The sequence below is a fragment of the Corvus kubaryi genome, unplaced genomic scaffold, assembly GCF_017639235.1.
Source record: "Corvus kubaryi isolate FWS band 111438036 unplaced genomic scaffold, C.kubaryi_AGA036_p1.0 37398, whole genome shotgun sequence".
In the NCBI taxonomy this organism is placed as follows: Eukaryota; Metazoa; Chordata; class Aves; order Passeriformes; family Corvidae; genus Corvus; species Corvus kubaryi.
This window is the reverse complement of record NW_024581137.1, coordinates 45,877,038-45,894,347: the sequence shown is the minus strand read 5'-3', so window position 1 is coordinate 45,894,347 and position 17,310 is coordinate 45,877,038. Positions and strand designations below refer to the sequence as shown.

At 39.3% G+C, this 17,310-nt stretch overlaps 1 protein-coding gene across 9 annotated transcripts in view; it reads right to left on the bottom strand.

The window, feature by feature from the left end:
• Positions 1-2,066: 2,066 nt before the first annotated feature.
• The window catches only part of CREM (cAMP responsive element modulator), a 35,732-nt gene continuing 20,488 nt past the window's right edge, over positions 2,067-17,310 (bottom strand). For 5 of the 9 annotated variants that reach the window (XM_042042909.1, XM_042042910.1, XM_042042906.1 and 2 more), the window contains 3 exons: positions 13,059-13,202; positions 4,864-5,020; positions 2,067-3,181 (listed from right to left, as the gene is read on the bottom strand). In XM_042042909.1, the coding sequence (XP_041898843.1) occupies positions 3,037-3,181; positions 4,864-5,020; positions 13,059-13,202 (446 nt within the window). In that variant the 3' untranslated portion in view covers positions 2,067-3,036. Of the gene's footprint in view, positions 3,182-4,863; positions 5,021-9,375; positions 9,500-13,058; positions 13,203-17,310 lie in introns of those variants that run through there. The other 4 variants (XM_042042908.1, XM_042042912.1, XM_042042914.1 and 1 more) reach the window with 3 other exon arrangements.

The following is a 17,310-nucleotide window of genomic DNA, read 5'->3' as shown; positions in this document are numbered from 1 at the left end:
ACTACTGGGTCGAGAAGGCCTTTTTCCTGTACCACATCCATCACTCTGCTTCAGTGTGCGTTTGCTGCCCCAAAGGCCAAGTGCATCCTGGGCTGCATCCAAAGCAGGGTGGGCAGCAAGGTGAGGTAGAGGATTCTGCCCCTCTACTCTGCTCTGGTAAGGCCCCACCTGCAGTGCTGCATCCAGCTCTGGGGCCCCCAGCACAGGCAAGCCATGGACCTGTTAGAGCAGATTTGGTGGAGAGCCACAAACGTAATCACAGGGCAGAAGCACCTCTCCTATGGAAACAGCCTGAGATGGCTGGGCTTGCTCATCCTGGAGGAAAGACAACTCCAGGGAGACCTCATTGAGCCTTTCACTACTTACAGGAGGGCTTACAGGAAAGAAGAAGAGAACTTTTTACATAGGTAAACAATGACAGGACAAGGGGCAATGGTTATAAAGAAAAGAGAAGAGATTCACACTAGATAGTAGGAATAAATTCTTTACTCAGCAGTTAGCACCCAACAAATTGCTCAGTGAAGATGTGGTTGCCCCATCTCTGGAAGCATTCAAGGCCAGCCTGGATGGAGCTCTAAGCAATATGGTTCAATAGCAGGTGGCATCCCTGCCCATGGCACGGGCGTTTGGAACTAGATGATCTTTAAGATTCCTTCCAACCCAAACCATTCTATGATTCTACTAGTAAAGAAATGAGTACAAACTACACACACGTGGGATAGACAAGGATTCCTCCTATCAAATTTCTAACTACAGCTAGTACAATTTACTATTGTGAAGATAAAGAGGACTTTCTACTGGAGAGGTATCTACCACACACACACAAGTTTCTTTTTAAGTTTCCAAATCCCTTGCGAGTCAGGAGCAATGCCTACCTGTAACACAAAAGAGACTTCAGTGACAGAGCCACAACAAGCAACTTACTTGTTGCACTACAGAGGCTGCAACATGGACCTGCAGACTGCATTCATCCTGTCCAACCTGAACAGAACCTTTGACTTCTGCTGACCTTAGCACTTCAGATGTATTTTCACAGTGAAGAACATATTTCAGTGTTTGCTCTACTTTTGTTCCAAACCTGCAGCAGAGCCTTGGAGGCCAGAAGGCATCTTGTTTCCTCCTTAAATCAACTGATGTGGCTGCAGGAAGTGAGAGAGAGTATCTCTTTTTATAAATGGTTTCACTTAGGTACCTAGTGGGATTTTCAAAATATTCAAGAAAATTATCCTGTATATTTCAAGTAATTTAGGAAAAAAGAAAAAAATATATACATAAACCAACCCCCCCAACAGGGTCAGAGTGAAGAGGGTTAAATACAAATTCAGTTTACATTAAATTAGGAAGTCTCAATGACTTCAGTATGATTCCATCCCTCCTCCCCTTCCACACACACACCCCCCCCTCAGTAAAGCCATTTAAGTAGGAACCAGGCCTTTCTTCCTACCACATCAGTAAGGCAGTGGTGCTCTTATGCAGTGCAAAGCTCCCCAACACTCTGCTCATAGACTGTACTGGCCAAACAATTAGATCACTCCTGAATTTAAAAAGTACCCAGAAGCAACTTTCCATATACACTAGTTTTTTCAAAGCACAACGGAAAGTTGGCACATACTGCATTTACAAGAGCTGTAATCTGATTTAAACATGGGTTTATTTTAAAAATCTTCAGCTCTCATCTACAGTCTACTCCAGAACCCAGTGAATCAGCAAATAGTTACTGTTTATTGGAAAGTTTCCTTCTTTAGGACACCTTGACCACCACTCTGTAGTTTGCTGAAATTGTGGAAAGAACTGCACCATCAATCTTCACTACAGGCAACTGTCCACAGGTGTACAGGATCTAGAATATTAAGTATTCAGGATGAAAATTTAAATTTTGATATATAGACCTCCAATGAATAAGATAATAGCAGCCATATAACAGAGAGCTTCTTACAGGTATTTACAATATACTTAGCATCATGTCATGAGCTTACGTGTGCTTTTTCCCTTTGTCTTTCTTCAGATACTCATGGATTTTAAAGCATCTCGACCAGGTTTTAAAAGGAAATCAGACACTACACAGGTTAAACAACATGGTTCTATTAAAAACTATCTTTAACCATGGCACTCAGTGACAGCAATACAATACTTTTTTCCACAAAGCAACTAATATAAAAATATGCCATAAAATCATCTGTAGACTAGTATGCTAGTACATACATATAATCATAACATTCTTTTATAAACTCTTTCCTGAGATACCTTGGGTTGTTTGATTTTCTTGTATTACTGGATGCATTATCTTTATGATTCATCTAAAACAATTGCAAAATATTTTGAATGTGCAGGACACTCAGTAACATGTAAAAAGTAGTATGTAAATATATGGCAAAGAAACAGCTCTTAGAAACTATGCGCTTTTTTACTTTGTTATATTTTTTAACATTTGGCTCCTTGGGAGACAGAGGGATGGTGCATGAAAAACCTGAAATTAGAGCTATGAATTGACAAAAAGCAGGAAAGCATTCAGGAATGTTAGGAGTAGGAATATATTATAAATGACACAAAGAGAAAGCCGTAAGCCATGTTGGCTATGTATTGTCTTACAAAGCAACTGGACATATCTTAGTTCACAGTATAATAAATATTTTTACTAATCTGTTTTGGAAGAGCAAATGTCTTTTAGGGTTTCAAGCTCCTGTATAAGTTTCTTGTTCTGAACTTCTAGCACTGCAACACGACTCTCCAGACATTTTATGTATTCTTTCTTCCGACGTCGACATTCTTTAGCAGCTTCCCTGCAAAAAGCAGAAGTAAAAAGTGCAAACAAAAAAGCCATTTGCATGCCATTAGAAAGCTCAGCAGAGTATGGAGACTATGACAGAATTCCAAATTTTGGAATATCTCCCAAATCAGTCTGAAAACACTAAGCAAAACTGGGTTCCACAAGGGCCTCAAGTGTCTCTTTCTCAAGTTCATATGGCAATCTGTAGAATTGCTTCCTCTCATGCCTTGATTAAAGTTCATAATAAAGGAGGTCCAAATGAAAGACAGTTATTCTGCTTTATGACAATAAAGATCTTTGAGGGCCTTGAGTTCCTCAATGAGAGTCTTGTTTTGGTTTTCAAGCACAGCCACACGATTTTCAAGACATTTGACATATTCTTTCTTCTTTCTGCGACATTCTCTGGCAGCTTCCCTGGAACCAATACAAGGCAAATGACTACAGGAACAGCCACAATATGGCAAAGACTGGATAAATGCAATTGCCTACAATCCCTGTGGTTCCACAATAAGAACAACAACCACACCAACTGCTGGATTGCACAAACAGAGCATCAGATAACAGCCAAAAGCAGTAACATAGTTAAAATATAATCCAAAATAACTAGAACTTGAAACACATTCAGCATCACCAAATACAAAGATGGAACCAATACACAGAAGAACTGAGAAAAACAGAGAGTAAATGATAGTGTTATTGACTTGAATTGTACTAAACATTAGGAGGGAAAGCAGCATTTCTTCTTCCAGTTATTTTGTGTGTTTATTGGGAGCATTGTTTTCTGCCATCAAAATCTTAAAACCAAACCCAGAGAATATACTTTCAGAAACACAAACACTACTCTCTTCAGATAAAAAACTAGGTGCCAAGCATACATTAAGATAGAAATTTACAGCACATTGTAACAATGTACAGTACATTTTAAGTCCAAACAAATACAATTTATTAGCATTTTAGAACTGGCTGCCCGAGCACATTTCAGCCACACAAGTCTGTGTTTTTTGTTGCTAGCAAATAATAGCCTGAAGCCATCCTCGTAGTTCTGCTCAAAAGTCTCTTATATTGGAGCTAAACACTTTGGGTAGTGTTTTCAGAAGTATGTGACTAAACGAGCATTCAATTCCAGAAGAAATATTAGGAGTACTGGGAGTCCTCCTTTAGTACCTTGGAACATGATAAACTGTCAAACTGTGAGAAGCTAACATTCCAGCAAATTATGAGCTATATCATAAGCACTAGTTTTAAAACTGGAGAAGAAACAAAAGGGAGGCACAACAATGCAGTGATCCTCATGAGTAATTTAAGATAAAGGACAGGCATGAGAGCAAAGCAATACCATTAATTCAATCATAAGACAAGCGGTTAAGCAGTGTATTAGAGATCTGCAGAGCAGACTATTTCTACAATTAATCTGCCAATGATAGAGGTGGCTACACATTTGAAAAATACAGACTGCCCTAAGAATAGCAAGAAGAATGTACAGAGAAAGACTGACATTTACAACATTCAGTCAAGTCCATGACAACTAATTAAAAACTATACAGCAACTTCACACAATATGCCTCACAAAATGACAGGGGCACTGCAAAGTATCTCATCCCAGTAGTCAAGTACTTAGGAAAGTCTATAATTATCATTCCATCTTTGAATAAGTCCTCTTCACAGCATCATTAATGGACAGCTGCTAATGAGATTCTCAGCTATTTTCCTAACCAATTCTTTGCTAGGATGTTTTAAAATGAAAAAGCCCCTTCTGGTCATTTTACTGTCAGTAATGGGAGAGGAGGGGAATTAAAATTCAACAAAAAGTATAACTCTAGAGCATCACAAAAATTGTCTGATACTGATTTCTGAATTACCCTAATATTTTCAAACTAAAAATCCATGGGTATAAGGTCAACTCTAACCTTTCAGAGCTAACGACCAATACTCTATACTAGCAGGACATGGGATGACTGATAAAGAATACCCTGCCTTCCCTTCATCAGTTACAGGCAGTGCTCATGACCTTAAGAAGAAAACTTCATTATAATGTTCAGGGGGGTTGGGGGGGTGGTGGTTTGCAACACTGGCTATGAATTATTATATAGTCTTACCTATTTTTCAAAAGTCTCAGCTCTCTCTTGCGTGTTGCCTCTTCTGCCATTTGCTGGGGGCTATGCAAAGTCCCTGGCGAGGCTGCCATAACCACTCCCTGAGGTAAGGTAGTAGTGGGAGTTCGAATCTGGTAAGCTGGCATGTCTCCAGTGGCAGCTGTATGAAAGAAACATATTTTGAAATTTATGGCAAAAAAGAGGTATATCTGAAAATAACAGATTTCTGAAAATTATTTACTCAGGATCCCAGATACATAAATTATTTCACAGGTCTATAATGGCACAACTACACTTTTTATCTTAATAGCATTTATTTCCACACTGTAAAATATCTGAATTGCTCTAGCATGTGGCCCCACTAGCCAGCCAGACTGAAAGTTTCCACATGGCTCTCTTCAGACGACATGTGGAAAGCTGTCTGAGGAACAGTTCAAGCATTCACACTTACTTCCTGTTTGCACAATCCCACAAAAAGAGGGTCCTGCTGTTGCAGCCACTGAGGTTTATATGCTACCCTGTTCTCCCTGTACAGGACTCAATTTGCTTCAGAAGACAACTTTCTCCTCCTTCCTTGTGATAGCAACAGTACCAGCTTTACAGCCTCTCCTCCTCTTACAACAGCAGTTTGGCAACCCTTGGATAACCAGTGAGAGCTGCTGTTGCTACAGCAAAAAGGAACAGGTAAGTGCTCAGGATGTAAAGGCATTTGTTCCCTGGGCAAGAGGACCACACATAGGATGCTGCAGCATTAACAGGCAAGAGGAGGCAGCAGCGGTTGCACAGGAAGGGGTGTAGCCACACAGTAAATCAGAGGGCAAAAGTTCAAATTCAGCTCCTGAGCTTAGCAGTTTTGTGCTCTCCCCAAGCTAAATGTCGAGCTGATGTGACTTGAAACCAACACCTTTCTGACAGTTTCACATCATTTCTTTGTTTTGGACATATTTGTCTCTACATGATGTACCTCAACTTAAAAGCACTGGGGAAGTCCTAAGTATTTGTGTCTTGTCTGACAGAAAACAAAAGCAAACAAAAAATATATTCCTCTTTAAATTCTAAGCAAGTATTTACCTATTCCTTTCCATGAATATTTTATATTATGATATAACAAAACTTCAAATTTTGTCATTAAAGCAACTGAATATAGCTGATGTTTCAGAGGCTATTATATTATACTTAGTTTATACTTTAATTCTTTAAAGCATTATTCAAATAATGGAAAAACATGTGTCACAGTTTAACCCCAGCCTGCAACTAAGCGCCACTTAGCCACTTGCTCACTCCACCCACACCCCTCCCCAGTAGGATGAGGTAAGAAAACTCATAGGCTGAAATGAGAACAGTTTGATAATGGAAATAAAATAAAATAATAAATATAATGAAAAGGAAAATAACAAAAAGAAAGAGAAATAAACCCAAGAAAAACAACTGATGCAAGTTAAAAACAATTGTTCACCATTCACCAACTGATGCCCAGCTTGTTCCTGAGCAGCAGTCCCCAGGCCAGCTTTCCCTACCGTTTATATGCTGAGCATGATGCCTTATGGTATGGAATATCCCTCTGGCTATCTGGGGTCAGCTGCTCTGGCTATGATCCCTTGCAAATTGTGTGCATCCCCACCCTAACTCACTGGCAGAGCATGAGAAGCTGGAAAGTCCTTGACTTAGTGCAAATACTTATGAGCAACAACTAAACCACGAGTGTACTATCAACATCTCTCACCCTAAATCCAAAACACAGCACTGTACCAGCTAATAGGAAGAAAATTAACTCTATCCCAGCAGAAAGTAGGACAACTGGGAAAAATAAAATGTAGACAAAAACATCTTGAGGAGGCTGGCAGGTTGAGCAGTTAAGAAACATCAGTTAACTATAGAGGGAAAAATTGAACTTAATAAAAATATACTATTCTTACAATATTAATGCAAGTGCTTCACTAATTCAAAACAAAAAAATAGAATCGAGTTGTGTTTAGACTACAATTCCACAGCCATGTCCTGAAATCATTATCAGCTTAAACCCTGTGCACCTCCCCCCTCTCGCAGTCCTGCGGGTAAAAGTGTTTGTGGAATTACAAGATGAACTGGACCAGTGAACTGACCTGGATAATCCCCTGGGGATGTGGGAGGGAGGGAGAAATCAGCCCAGAACAGCCCTGTGAGCACTGACAGGCAGCTGCCATGAACACAGGGCTTGGTCATCTTGTACATCTACAGGGCAATTGCTTAACCCTCTAAATTCTCCACATTTCTTAGCAGTCCCAGTCATGTCAATGGAATGATACTGCAGCTCACTATTTATAAAAATGGAATTTTAGGAACTCTTCAGGCTCAACTTTATGCTGGCCACATTACATACATCTTATAGACTATGGTAAGAACTACCTTTTTCTCTCTCATCACTAGGTATTAAAGAGATGTTATCTTAGGTTGCCTTAGATACAAAGAACTAGAAATCCAAGCAAACCATTTTGTAGATCAAGTCACAGGGAAAGCTCCACAGTCCAGATCACCTCAGCCTGGCAAGACTGACTACTTTGTTGTCTGTGTCTGATTTATACTCAGATGGCAGCAAACAGGACTTACTGCAGCTTTTGTGAAGAGGACTCAGTGTGATCATGTACCTGCAGCAAGACTTAACAAAAGCAAGTCCCTATCTCAGCTGGGATCAGCAAACACCACTGGTAAGTATTCTAATCTGAGCAGATCCCAGTAGTGGCAGTCTCTGCCTGACAGTTGTCTCACTCATAAACCTGCCAGCACAGGAACACAGATAAATAACCATTCCGGTGGTACAGACCCTGCAAATTCAGACACCACTGTTTAAAAACAAGAAAAATGCATAGCATAGCATTGACAAAGTATCTTTTAGGTGTGCAGTAATGTATGTTTTATGACACAGCATTGCAAAAAAATATTTCAGACTGAAAAATGTTTCGTACATTATCTCAAGAAATTACAATGTAACTGATTTCCCCAGAAAAATACCTTTGGAAAGACAAAACAGGCTTTAAACAGAGTGGGATAAACTTTTTTTTTTTCAAAGTTATCTTAAGCCTAGTTATGTGTCTATATTACAGTGAAGCATACCTTCCATTTCAGCATCTGAGACAAATGTCACACACACCTCATCCAGACTGACAAACTTCTGTGGCCGTTTCTAGTGACACTTCACAAAGGTTTAATGTAATTCCTAAGGTACCAGAAGTAGAACTGAGACCGTTAACAAAGCAACAAACCTGGAGGTGGTACCTTTCCCTAACACACCGCCCCAGGTAATTTTTTTTTTTAACTCCATAAAATGCAAGGGAGTAAAAAGTCACTGAAGACCTGAAGCTTTCAGTTGAGATTCACAAAAAGAAAATTATTAACAGGAAGCCAAAAAAACCAACTAGTGAAAAAAAAACAAACTGCGTTTTTAAAAAAATAAATTTATAAAGCAACCACCTCTTGGAAGAAGTAACTTGCTGAACACTAGAGAGCATCCCTGCACTCGAGCTCTTTCAGTGACTATCCAGGAGAAAAAAATGCCCAATGTATTTGGATGCCTGTTCTCCCCCTCTGTGAGTCATAATGGTGGGACTTGATTATCAAAAGGTTTTTAACTTCACCACTGAACTGGCTACACAAGGCATGACTTATGATCTCTTTGAGCATTAAAAGCACCGACCTGGAGAAGATATTTAGCTTTGAATTAATGAAACAACGTGTGCCCGCTCTGAGCAGCAGCACGCAGGAGCCGGCAGGGAAGTAGTTACTGTTACCGAGCTGCCGGAGGCAATTGACGAGGCAGAAAGGAACTGACTAAATCGCAGCATGACTTGGAGCTGACGTCAATGTGTATCTTGTTTGGAGTTTAACTTTTCCAGTTCCCTACTGCAACACGATTCCAGGAAATCTAATGACGTCAGCCTTTTGAACTCAATTAGCTGAGGAACAGACCATTTTAACAGAGGAGGACAAAACAAGCAGGCGTAACAATACTTCAATTATTGCCCTCAAATTTGTTTCCATTCAGTGTTTTTTTAATAATGGAAGCATAGGGTTGATTTGCACTGCTGAAACAATTCCTGTACAGCTGGGCTTAAGCCCATGGCTATCAAATTTGTAGTGTTTATTGCTTAGTAACAAAGCCAGCTGTCATTTTTACAAAACAAAAAGCAATTATAAACATAGTAACATATATGAACTATCACCACAATAAAGAGAAATGCAAAAGTAGAGTGGTGGATTGTTTTCAGAAAAATCCTGCATCAAATAATAAAGATTCGTTATCTGAATCAATCTGTGCAAGAACTCATGCATTAACAGTGACTTTTTGTTTTTTCCCCCAAATGAAACTGTTAAAATTGCCCTGGAATCCTACACTAAGTAGATAGAATTAGGAGCTATCTGTATGACTTTAGAGAGATGAAAGAATTACAGCAACAGGTTCAAAAGAAAATGTCACAAATATTAACTAAACACTGCACAGACATACAAAAATACTATGTCAAAGGCTAACAAAATTTTTACCTGTTTCATCTCCTGTAACAGCCATGATCAACTTCTGCACACACGATTCTGCTGTTCCTCTACCAGAGCACAGCATGAACTGTTCCAAACTACCAAGCATGTGCAGGATTACAAGCAAGAGCACTGACATCACAATGACATCACTTGCTTACCACTGTCATTAATATGCTCCATCGCTGGAACAGCTCACTGAAACTGCAGCCCAAAGAATTCCTTTTGCAGTAAACCTGCTTTTTTTTCCCTCTTCCATATTGCTATAATCCTAGCTTTGTTCTTTTTTCCTGAATTATTCATAAAGCTACAGAAAGCACTCACCACAAAGCAAGCTGTTAAGAAAGACCTGAAAATTCACAGCACTGACTGACAGAAATTAAAATGTGGCTCTAGCATTCATGAATGAATCCAAATTATAAAGTCATGATTGGATAGAAAATAAGGTAATTTTAAACATGCAGCTGTTTTCATTGGAACAGTTCCACTAAAAGGCAGAGAACTCTGTTGGACAGACATGCAAGACAGGAAAACTTAATAAGCTGTAACAAATAGGTAAATGAAAGGCTAGAGCTCCTTGCTTTGCAGGGAAACCCACAACCCACTCATTTAATTTCAGTTAAAAGCTTCAGAAATTATTAAGAAATACTCCAACAAAGTAAGTCAGCCTAACGCTAGTGATTTCAGAAGCTGTAACAGGCAGAACAGTAACTCTGGGTAAGGGCAACCTCTTCCCCCTTCCCTCCTTTTTGAAAATATGTCCAAGAGATCTGGTTGACTTAGTTTTAAAATATAAATTAAAATAAACAACTCAGCTCTAAGAGAGTTGCTCCTTATTTACATCAATTTAAATGAAATTACTTTCAGACCAGGAGTCCAAGCACTGGTCTGTACGCAGGGCACAGCAAACTTCTAAGGTCCTCCGTCTGTAATAAACAAATTCAGACTGGTAATTCATCAACTGTGAAACTGTGCTGGATGGCAGCCGTGGAAGCATCAATGCAAAAGGAGTGTTCTGTGATCACAGGACCACTTCAGGATCATACATACAGAAGATCAGAACTAAAGCACAAGAAATTCAAGCCACAGATTTCAAATATCACTAACAATGTAATGAAAACACACATTTCACATGTAATAGACCCCAACACAATGATTTTTTATGTAACTTTTCTACACTCATTTTCACTAATAGTCAAACACTTCCTTCTTCAGCTAGCAAAACAATCCTTAACCCTTAATGTATTTGGAAACTGTCCAGACACTAGAACTGCCTCTTATTTCACCTACAAATGTAAATTTGTAGCAAATGCAATGACACTCAATTGGACCAACACCTTTGGCACTTTTATCCTAATATTTTTCCGCACCACAGGTTATCAAGAAATATCAAGCACATGGTTTATGTGATCTTATCTATTATTACATGAGATTCATCAACAAATACTTTAGAAAAAAGTATCAATACATATGCTATCTGAAAGATTCTGAAACAGAATCTGAAACAGATCTTTTCTTTTTCCAGGTATTTATTATAGTCTTTTCTTCTATGATTAAGAAAAAAAATCATATGCAGCCTACCCAAAATCATTATAAAAATATATGTAAGTGGTAAGATTAGTAAGCAGACTATTTTTTCTATTATTATCTGTGCTATCACAATATTAGGTGTTCAGTCAACTACAAAATGTACTTAAATGATAAATCTTCATAACCTATATTCCTACAAACTTTTTAGCACAGGCAAGATGACCTGTAGTAAGGACATTTCAGACACTTGTATATTCAACTAATTCCACTGTCTCACTCCATCCTGATTAACTCACGTTTGCTGACTACATACAATTTTATTACTGTAAACATCTTCAAGTGCTTTCACACTATTTTTATACACCTCAAAGAGGTTTTTTTTGGTTTTTTAGAAGATTTTCCAGTATCAATAGCATGTAGAGTAAGTTGAAGCCTTTTATCTTCCCATCATCTCCAAGTTCATGCTTGCTTACTGTTTGCTTTGTACTTCTCCCTGTATACGTTAGGTAGCATTTTTCTTCAGTGTTAACAGCTATGAGGGCTCATTAAGCACTGGACTTTGAACCAAAGGAACAGAGAATTCCAGGAAATAAATTTCTCTGAGCGTGGACAGAGAACAAATCAATTTAATTAAAAGTATATAGATGCTTCCAGAAACATGATATAGAAGCTATTCAGTAGCTGTCTCTGAATCCATTTTGAAAGTTTCCATCACAGGCACGACACTTAATGGGCAATTCCATCTTGTGGAGCCCATTGCTGAGACTGAGTAGCCCTGTCAGAGAACAGTTCTGTAATGGAGAGTCTGTAAAGGAAAGTCAGCCAAATGGAATTTCCAAGGACTGAAGTGCTGCCAGGTAAAATCCTCAAATGCTCTGCTTCTTCACAGACTTGGAAAGTTTTAGGAAGCAGCTGAGGAGTTATTCTTTCTGCTCCTGACCCCAAAGCTCCAAAGAATCAAAGCAAGACCTATAAAATACCACAGTCAACCTGGAGAGATGGAGGCAGCCTCTGATTTAAGGGATGTATAGGCACACGCGTAGAAAACATATTAGACTCATACTCAGAAAAACTTGTAGTACCAGAGTGGGAAACTGGTTTGGGGACAGCCAAATTTGGGTCTTAAGGCTTTGTTAAGAATGTATTCATAATAACATTTAGGGAAGTTGTAACAATACTCTCTGAACAATAAAAACTAATATTTGGCTAAGGTTTTTTCATCTAATAGTCTTAAAATTTCCTTGAAATGCTTCTGGAAAGTCTTGTGATGACAATATATTTCAGCATTTATTTGATGACTCTCATCCACTCTATCGATACATACCTAAATCCTTCCTAGCTCTTCTCATGGCTTATTTCAGATAGCTCTTTTGGCTTACTAAAGTATTCATACAGCCCTCCCTCCCTACTTCTCTGTGTCAATAAAATAATTATTTTTTTAAATTCTGTATATCCTCCATAGCTATTAATTTAGTGTCTCCATACCCATTTTCAAAGATTTTCATCACATAACCCAAATGCCCTGATATAGATAAGAATCCAAGACACCTTTGGTTCTCCAACATCCTCAGCATTACCAAAAGGCTGGGAACAGTGGAAAGAAAAATAATCCTGCATAAACTACAGTAAGGCTCAAGAATTCACTATTCACAGTTCAATTCATGTGTGCATTTTATAGGACCATCAAAGTGTTCCCCTGTGAGAGAACTAGCCTCAGTAAAGGATCTGCTTTCTAGTAACTGCAAGAGCCATAAGTTGCAAGGAAATTCTGCCCTCAACATAGCCAAAAATCTTCAGAATTTGTGTTTTATTAACATTAACTGCTGAAAAAAACAAATTAGTTTCATATATTAAATGCAGTGCACCTTCAGTATCTCACCAATCTGTAAGAGCACCTTTATTCCAATTTAACATATCTCTCAAAATCTGGACAAGAGACTCCAAAGCAGAAAGTGATGTTATACTGCTATTTCATTCATTTTAACCAAACATAGTAGCTGCCTTACTAAGCAGAGAACCTGAATCCCCTCCTAAGAACGTCTTTCATCTTGCTATGCGCATTTTACCTAATAATGCAATAATGTCAACACAAAATAAAAAACCTTTTAAGAAAAATTGTTTAATATGAAAAAAGTAAAATGGAGTAGACTAATAAAATATACCTTGAACAACAACTTGGCTTCCAGGAACAAAAAACTGTTGTGTGCCATCAGATGACTGTGCTGCATATTGCACAATGGTAGCACCTGGCTGAGGAGCTCCTGAATTTGTCACAGTCTGAATTGTACCACCTTGAGATATGGTAACTAAACAGAAAAAACAACAACAACAAAAAGATTAAGTTAGGCAATAGAAAGACATAACACATGCTAAGAAACATGAAATAAATATTGTCTTATAGGACTCCTGGTCCTCTCCTTGCTTAAAGATCAATTCTATGATAAAACTTAGGTAATATTAATACTGATTTCCACAAATATAAAGCCTGTTGCGTAGTATATGTCATATGCATAACAAATAAAAAGCAGTGTTCAACACATTTTCTCTCTATGTTTCCAGAAATACTAACTCTACTAAAATAGTTTAAATATGGGGAAAAAAATAGTAGCTCCTAGCCGTATAAAAGTGTTGTTTCAAACACTAATGTAGAAGTTATTAAAAAAAAACAAAAAAAAAGCACTGTTCATTGACTTTTAGAAAACAAAAACCAGGACATAAGGATAAAGAAAGAGAAAGTTGTCTGACACTCACAATCCTTTCCTTAGTGTGAGAAATGTTTAGCACAAGAATGTTTAACCAAGTTGTACACAGTTGTGAAGAGCCCAATACTTATGTAAAAAGAGAAACAGAACAAAGTAGGGTTCTTCCCTCCATGTAATAGCAATATGAAAAAACAAATATCCTTTCCCCATTAAAAAATCATATTGAATTCCTTGCCATAATCAAATATTTATAAAAAATGCAATTCCCTACAGACATTATTAATTGTATATTCCTTTTGAAATTAGCATTGCCTTTCTTAAACACAGAAATGTCATAGAATCATAGAATGGCTTGAGTTGGAAGGGACCTTCAAGATCTTTTAATCATTCTAACTCCCCTGCCATGGGCAGAGGCACCTTCCACTAGATTAGGTAGCTCAGAGCCTCCCCATCCAACTTGGCCTTGAACACTTCCTGGGATGGGGCACCACAACTTCTCTGGGCAACCTGTTCCAGTGCCTCACCATCTTCAAAGTGAAGATTTCACCCTAATATCTAAACTCAGTCTATCCTCTCTGTTTAAAGCCGTTCACTATGCTGCCTGGTAAAGAGTCCCTCCCCATCTTTTCTGTAGGCCCCCTTTAAGTACTGGAAGGCTACTGCAAGGTCTCCCTAGAGCCTTCTTTTCTCCAGGCTAATCAATCCCAAACCTGTCAATCTGTCTTTATAGGGAAGGCCTCCAGCCCCTGATAATCTCCATGGCCCTCCTCGGGATCTGTTCAAGGAGGTCCATGTCTGTCTTGTGCTGGAAACCCAGAGCTGGATGCAGCACTCCAGGTGGGGTCTCACCAGAGCAGAGGGGCAGAATCCCATCCCTCGATTCGCTGCCCACGCTTTTTTGGATGCAGCCCAAGATCTGGTTGGCTTTCTGGGCCATAAGTGCACATTGTCAGCTCATACTCTGTGTTTCATCCACCAGCACATCCAAGTCCTCTCAATTCACTCACTGCCCAGCCTGTATCCACATTTAGGATTGCCATGACCCACACACAGGACTCTGCACTTGGCCTTATCATGAAGTTTGCATGGGTCCACCTCTCTACTCTGCCAAAGTCCCTTTGGAGGGGATCCCTTCTCTCTATTGAGCTTTGAGTATCAACTGCATCATTTAGCCTGGTGTCACCTGCAAACTTTCTGAACCTTCCACGTGTCCAACCAGCAAAGATAATAAATAATACTGGTCCCAAAGCAGATCCCTGAAGGACACTGCTCATCACTGGTCTCCACCTGAACATCAAGCTGTTGACTAGAGCTCTTTGAGTCAATTCCTTATCCACCAAGTGATTTACCAGCCAAATCCATATCTCCTATGTTAACTAACACAATCCTGGAACTTTTAGCTGAGAACCCAATTCCCAAGGAGCAACAAACTCTTTTCTCCCCCAAAAGATATTTAAACTACAAACATTGTATTTAAAGTGATCTGAGATGTTACAAAAGTCAGACATAAAAAAAGATTCAGGCTTGCGAGCTCCTCTGAATTCACTGTCAGATTACAGTATTTGACACCATTCTTGAAGGTTCAGTTCTGCTTATCTCAATACAGGATTTGTTAGATACCTATGTGAATTTTAGAGATTGCTGATTTCAAATGTTCTGTTCTGACAACAATAAGATACCTCAAAGCTCAACTTCCGACATAAACACTTAAAAGAGACTGAGATTGCCGCATCCCAACAGCTGAATAAGCTTTTTTTGGGGAAAACATGGAATTCCTCTCATGCTGAATTAAGTTCAGAGCCTTATCTGCATATTGAAACAGGGTTCAGCACGGATCTCCAGTCCTGCCCTTGGAATAAGGAATATGTAACACAGGAACTAGCTGGGTACTGCACACAGGCTCCATAAGGCATTAAGGAGAAAGGGAAGAGTGTGGCAGGGTGTAGAGTGAAAAATGTTTCAGTCTGGCCTCCAAAGCAGAAAGTGTCCCATTTTGGGGCAGGACGAAAAAGAAAAAAGCAAGAAAAGGAAAGCATTGTATTCTCTACTCTTCACAAGGTCCAGGATAAGAGCAACAAGATCTGTTAAAAAGCCAAATTCTGCCTCTCAGAGTTAGCACCAGGAATGGTTCATCTACACCGTCACAGAACCATACCACATAAACGCCAGTCAGTTTGGCTTCCTAAGCAGTAAAACATCAGCACAGATTGATACAAAGCTCTTAGCTCCAGAGTGAACCTGGGTAAACAATTATGTCACAGCTGTCCTGCAATTATTCATTCAGATCCCAATCCAGTACTTCATAAACAAGAGTGAATTAACTTCAGTAACTGCCTCCCTCACAGGACTGATTCCTGCCATGTTCCCAGAACAACACATTGCTCGTCCCCCCATTCACTGTCCTGATCTCTACCACTGCACCCACTTTATTGTGCTGGAGTTCTGAAAACTGGGCCTTTTATGATGAGTACAGGACTTTCCTGGATAGTTTCTGTAGCTGAATGTCATGCAGGTGGATGGATGCAAGTGGCATCCATTCTATTCCAGGTAGGAGTGAAGACAGTACCAACACCACTCTCAGAGTGTGATCAACAGCTCTAATCCAGAAAAAACCCAGATCTTTTTCCCTTCCAAAACTGTAAATGGAACTAAAGTTAGTCTTTCCCAATGGATTTCTTAATTCTCCAACTGTTAAAAATCTGTTCGAAGATAGCAAGTAACCCAAATAGCAAAAGAACTAATAATTTTCATTCCCCCTGCATTTTTTCATGCAGATCATCGTGATATGCCCAAGGAGGCAGGCAGGTGGGGAGACTGATTCACACACTCCAACTGAATGAACAACTCTTGCACATTATACCACTACCACAGGTGAGGAACTAATTTTTTCAATATTAAATAACCAACATGACAGAACTACAGCCAATGGAGTAGGTGTGTAGTCAGATGAGGCTACAAGGCTCCTACACAAGACAGCACCTTGTGCAAAACTACCTATTTCCCAGACAGAAAGATCACACATATGTTGATGGAGGTAGCTGGCAAAGACATTTCATCTGGTCATGTCAGTCTGTCTGCTTCCATAAGCCAAAGCCAAGAAGCTCAGAGGCAGAAGATATTTGGAAACCACGGCAACATACCATTTTGGCTGGTGAAAAGTAAGTAGAGAACAGCCATCACTGCTACCAACAGAAAAAATACATTTGTTTTCCAGAAAAATTTACTTATCAAGTTCTTCCAAAAAAAAGTCACCCCAGACATCCAGACATAAACACACAGTCAAAATTATCTTTTCAACTAAACTACTTTTCCTTTGCAGGAATAGCGAGAACAGTAGAGAAAAAAAGAACCAGCAAATGTAGTAACATAACACCTCTTTTAAACCAGGGCACAGTACAGATGGCCACAGTGACACCGCAAGGCCAGTTCTTCATTGCCTCGGCCACTGCACAAGCTTAATGCATAAACTGCTGGGTGCCTGCACAAGAGAACCTGTGCAGCCCATGCTGGCCAGGGAGAGAGGAGTCCTCAGGCACAGTAATGACAGGCAGAAGTACAGAGCTATCGATGGGAGGCATAAAGATGAAGGAGGTACATAGAGGGACCCTCTGCATCATGTCCAGTCTAAAATCAACACTGGAGTTGCTGGATTTCCACACAGTGTTCCTGGTTTTAGCTAACAGCAGCTCCTGAGGATCACAGGCAACCAACA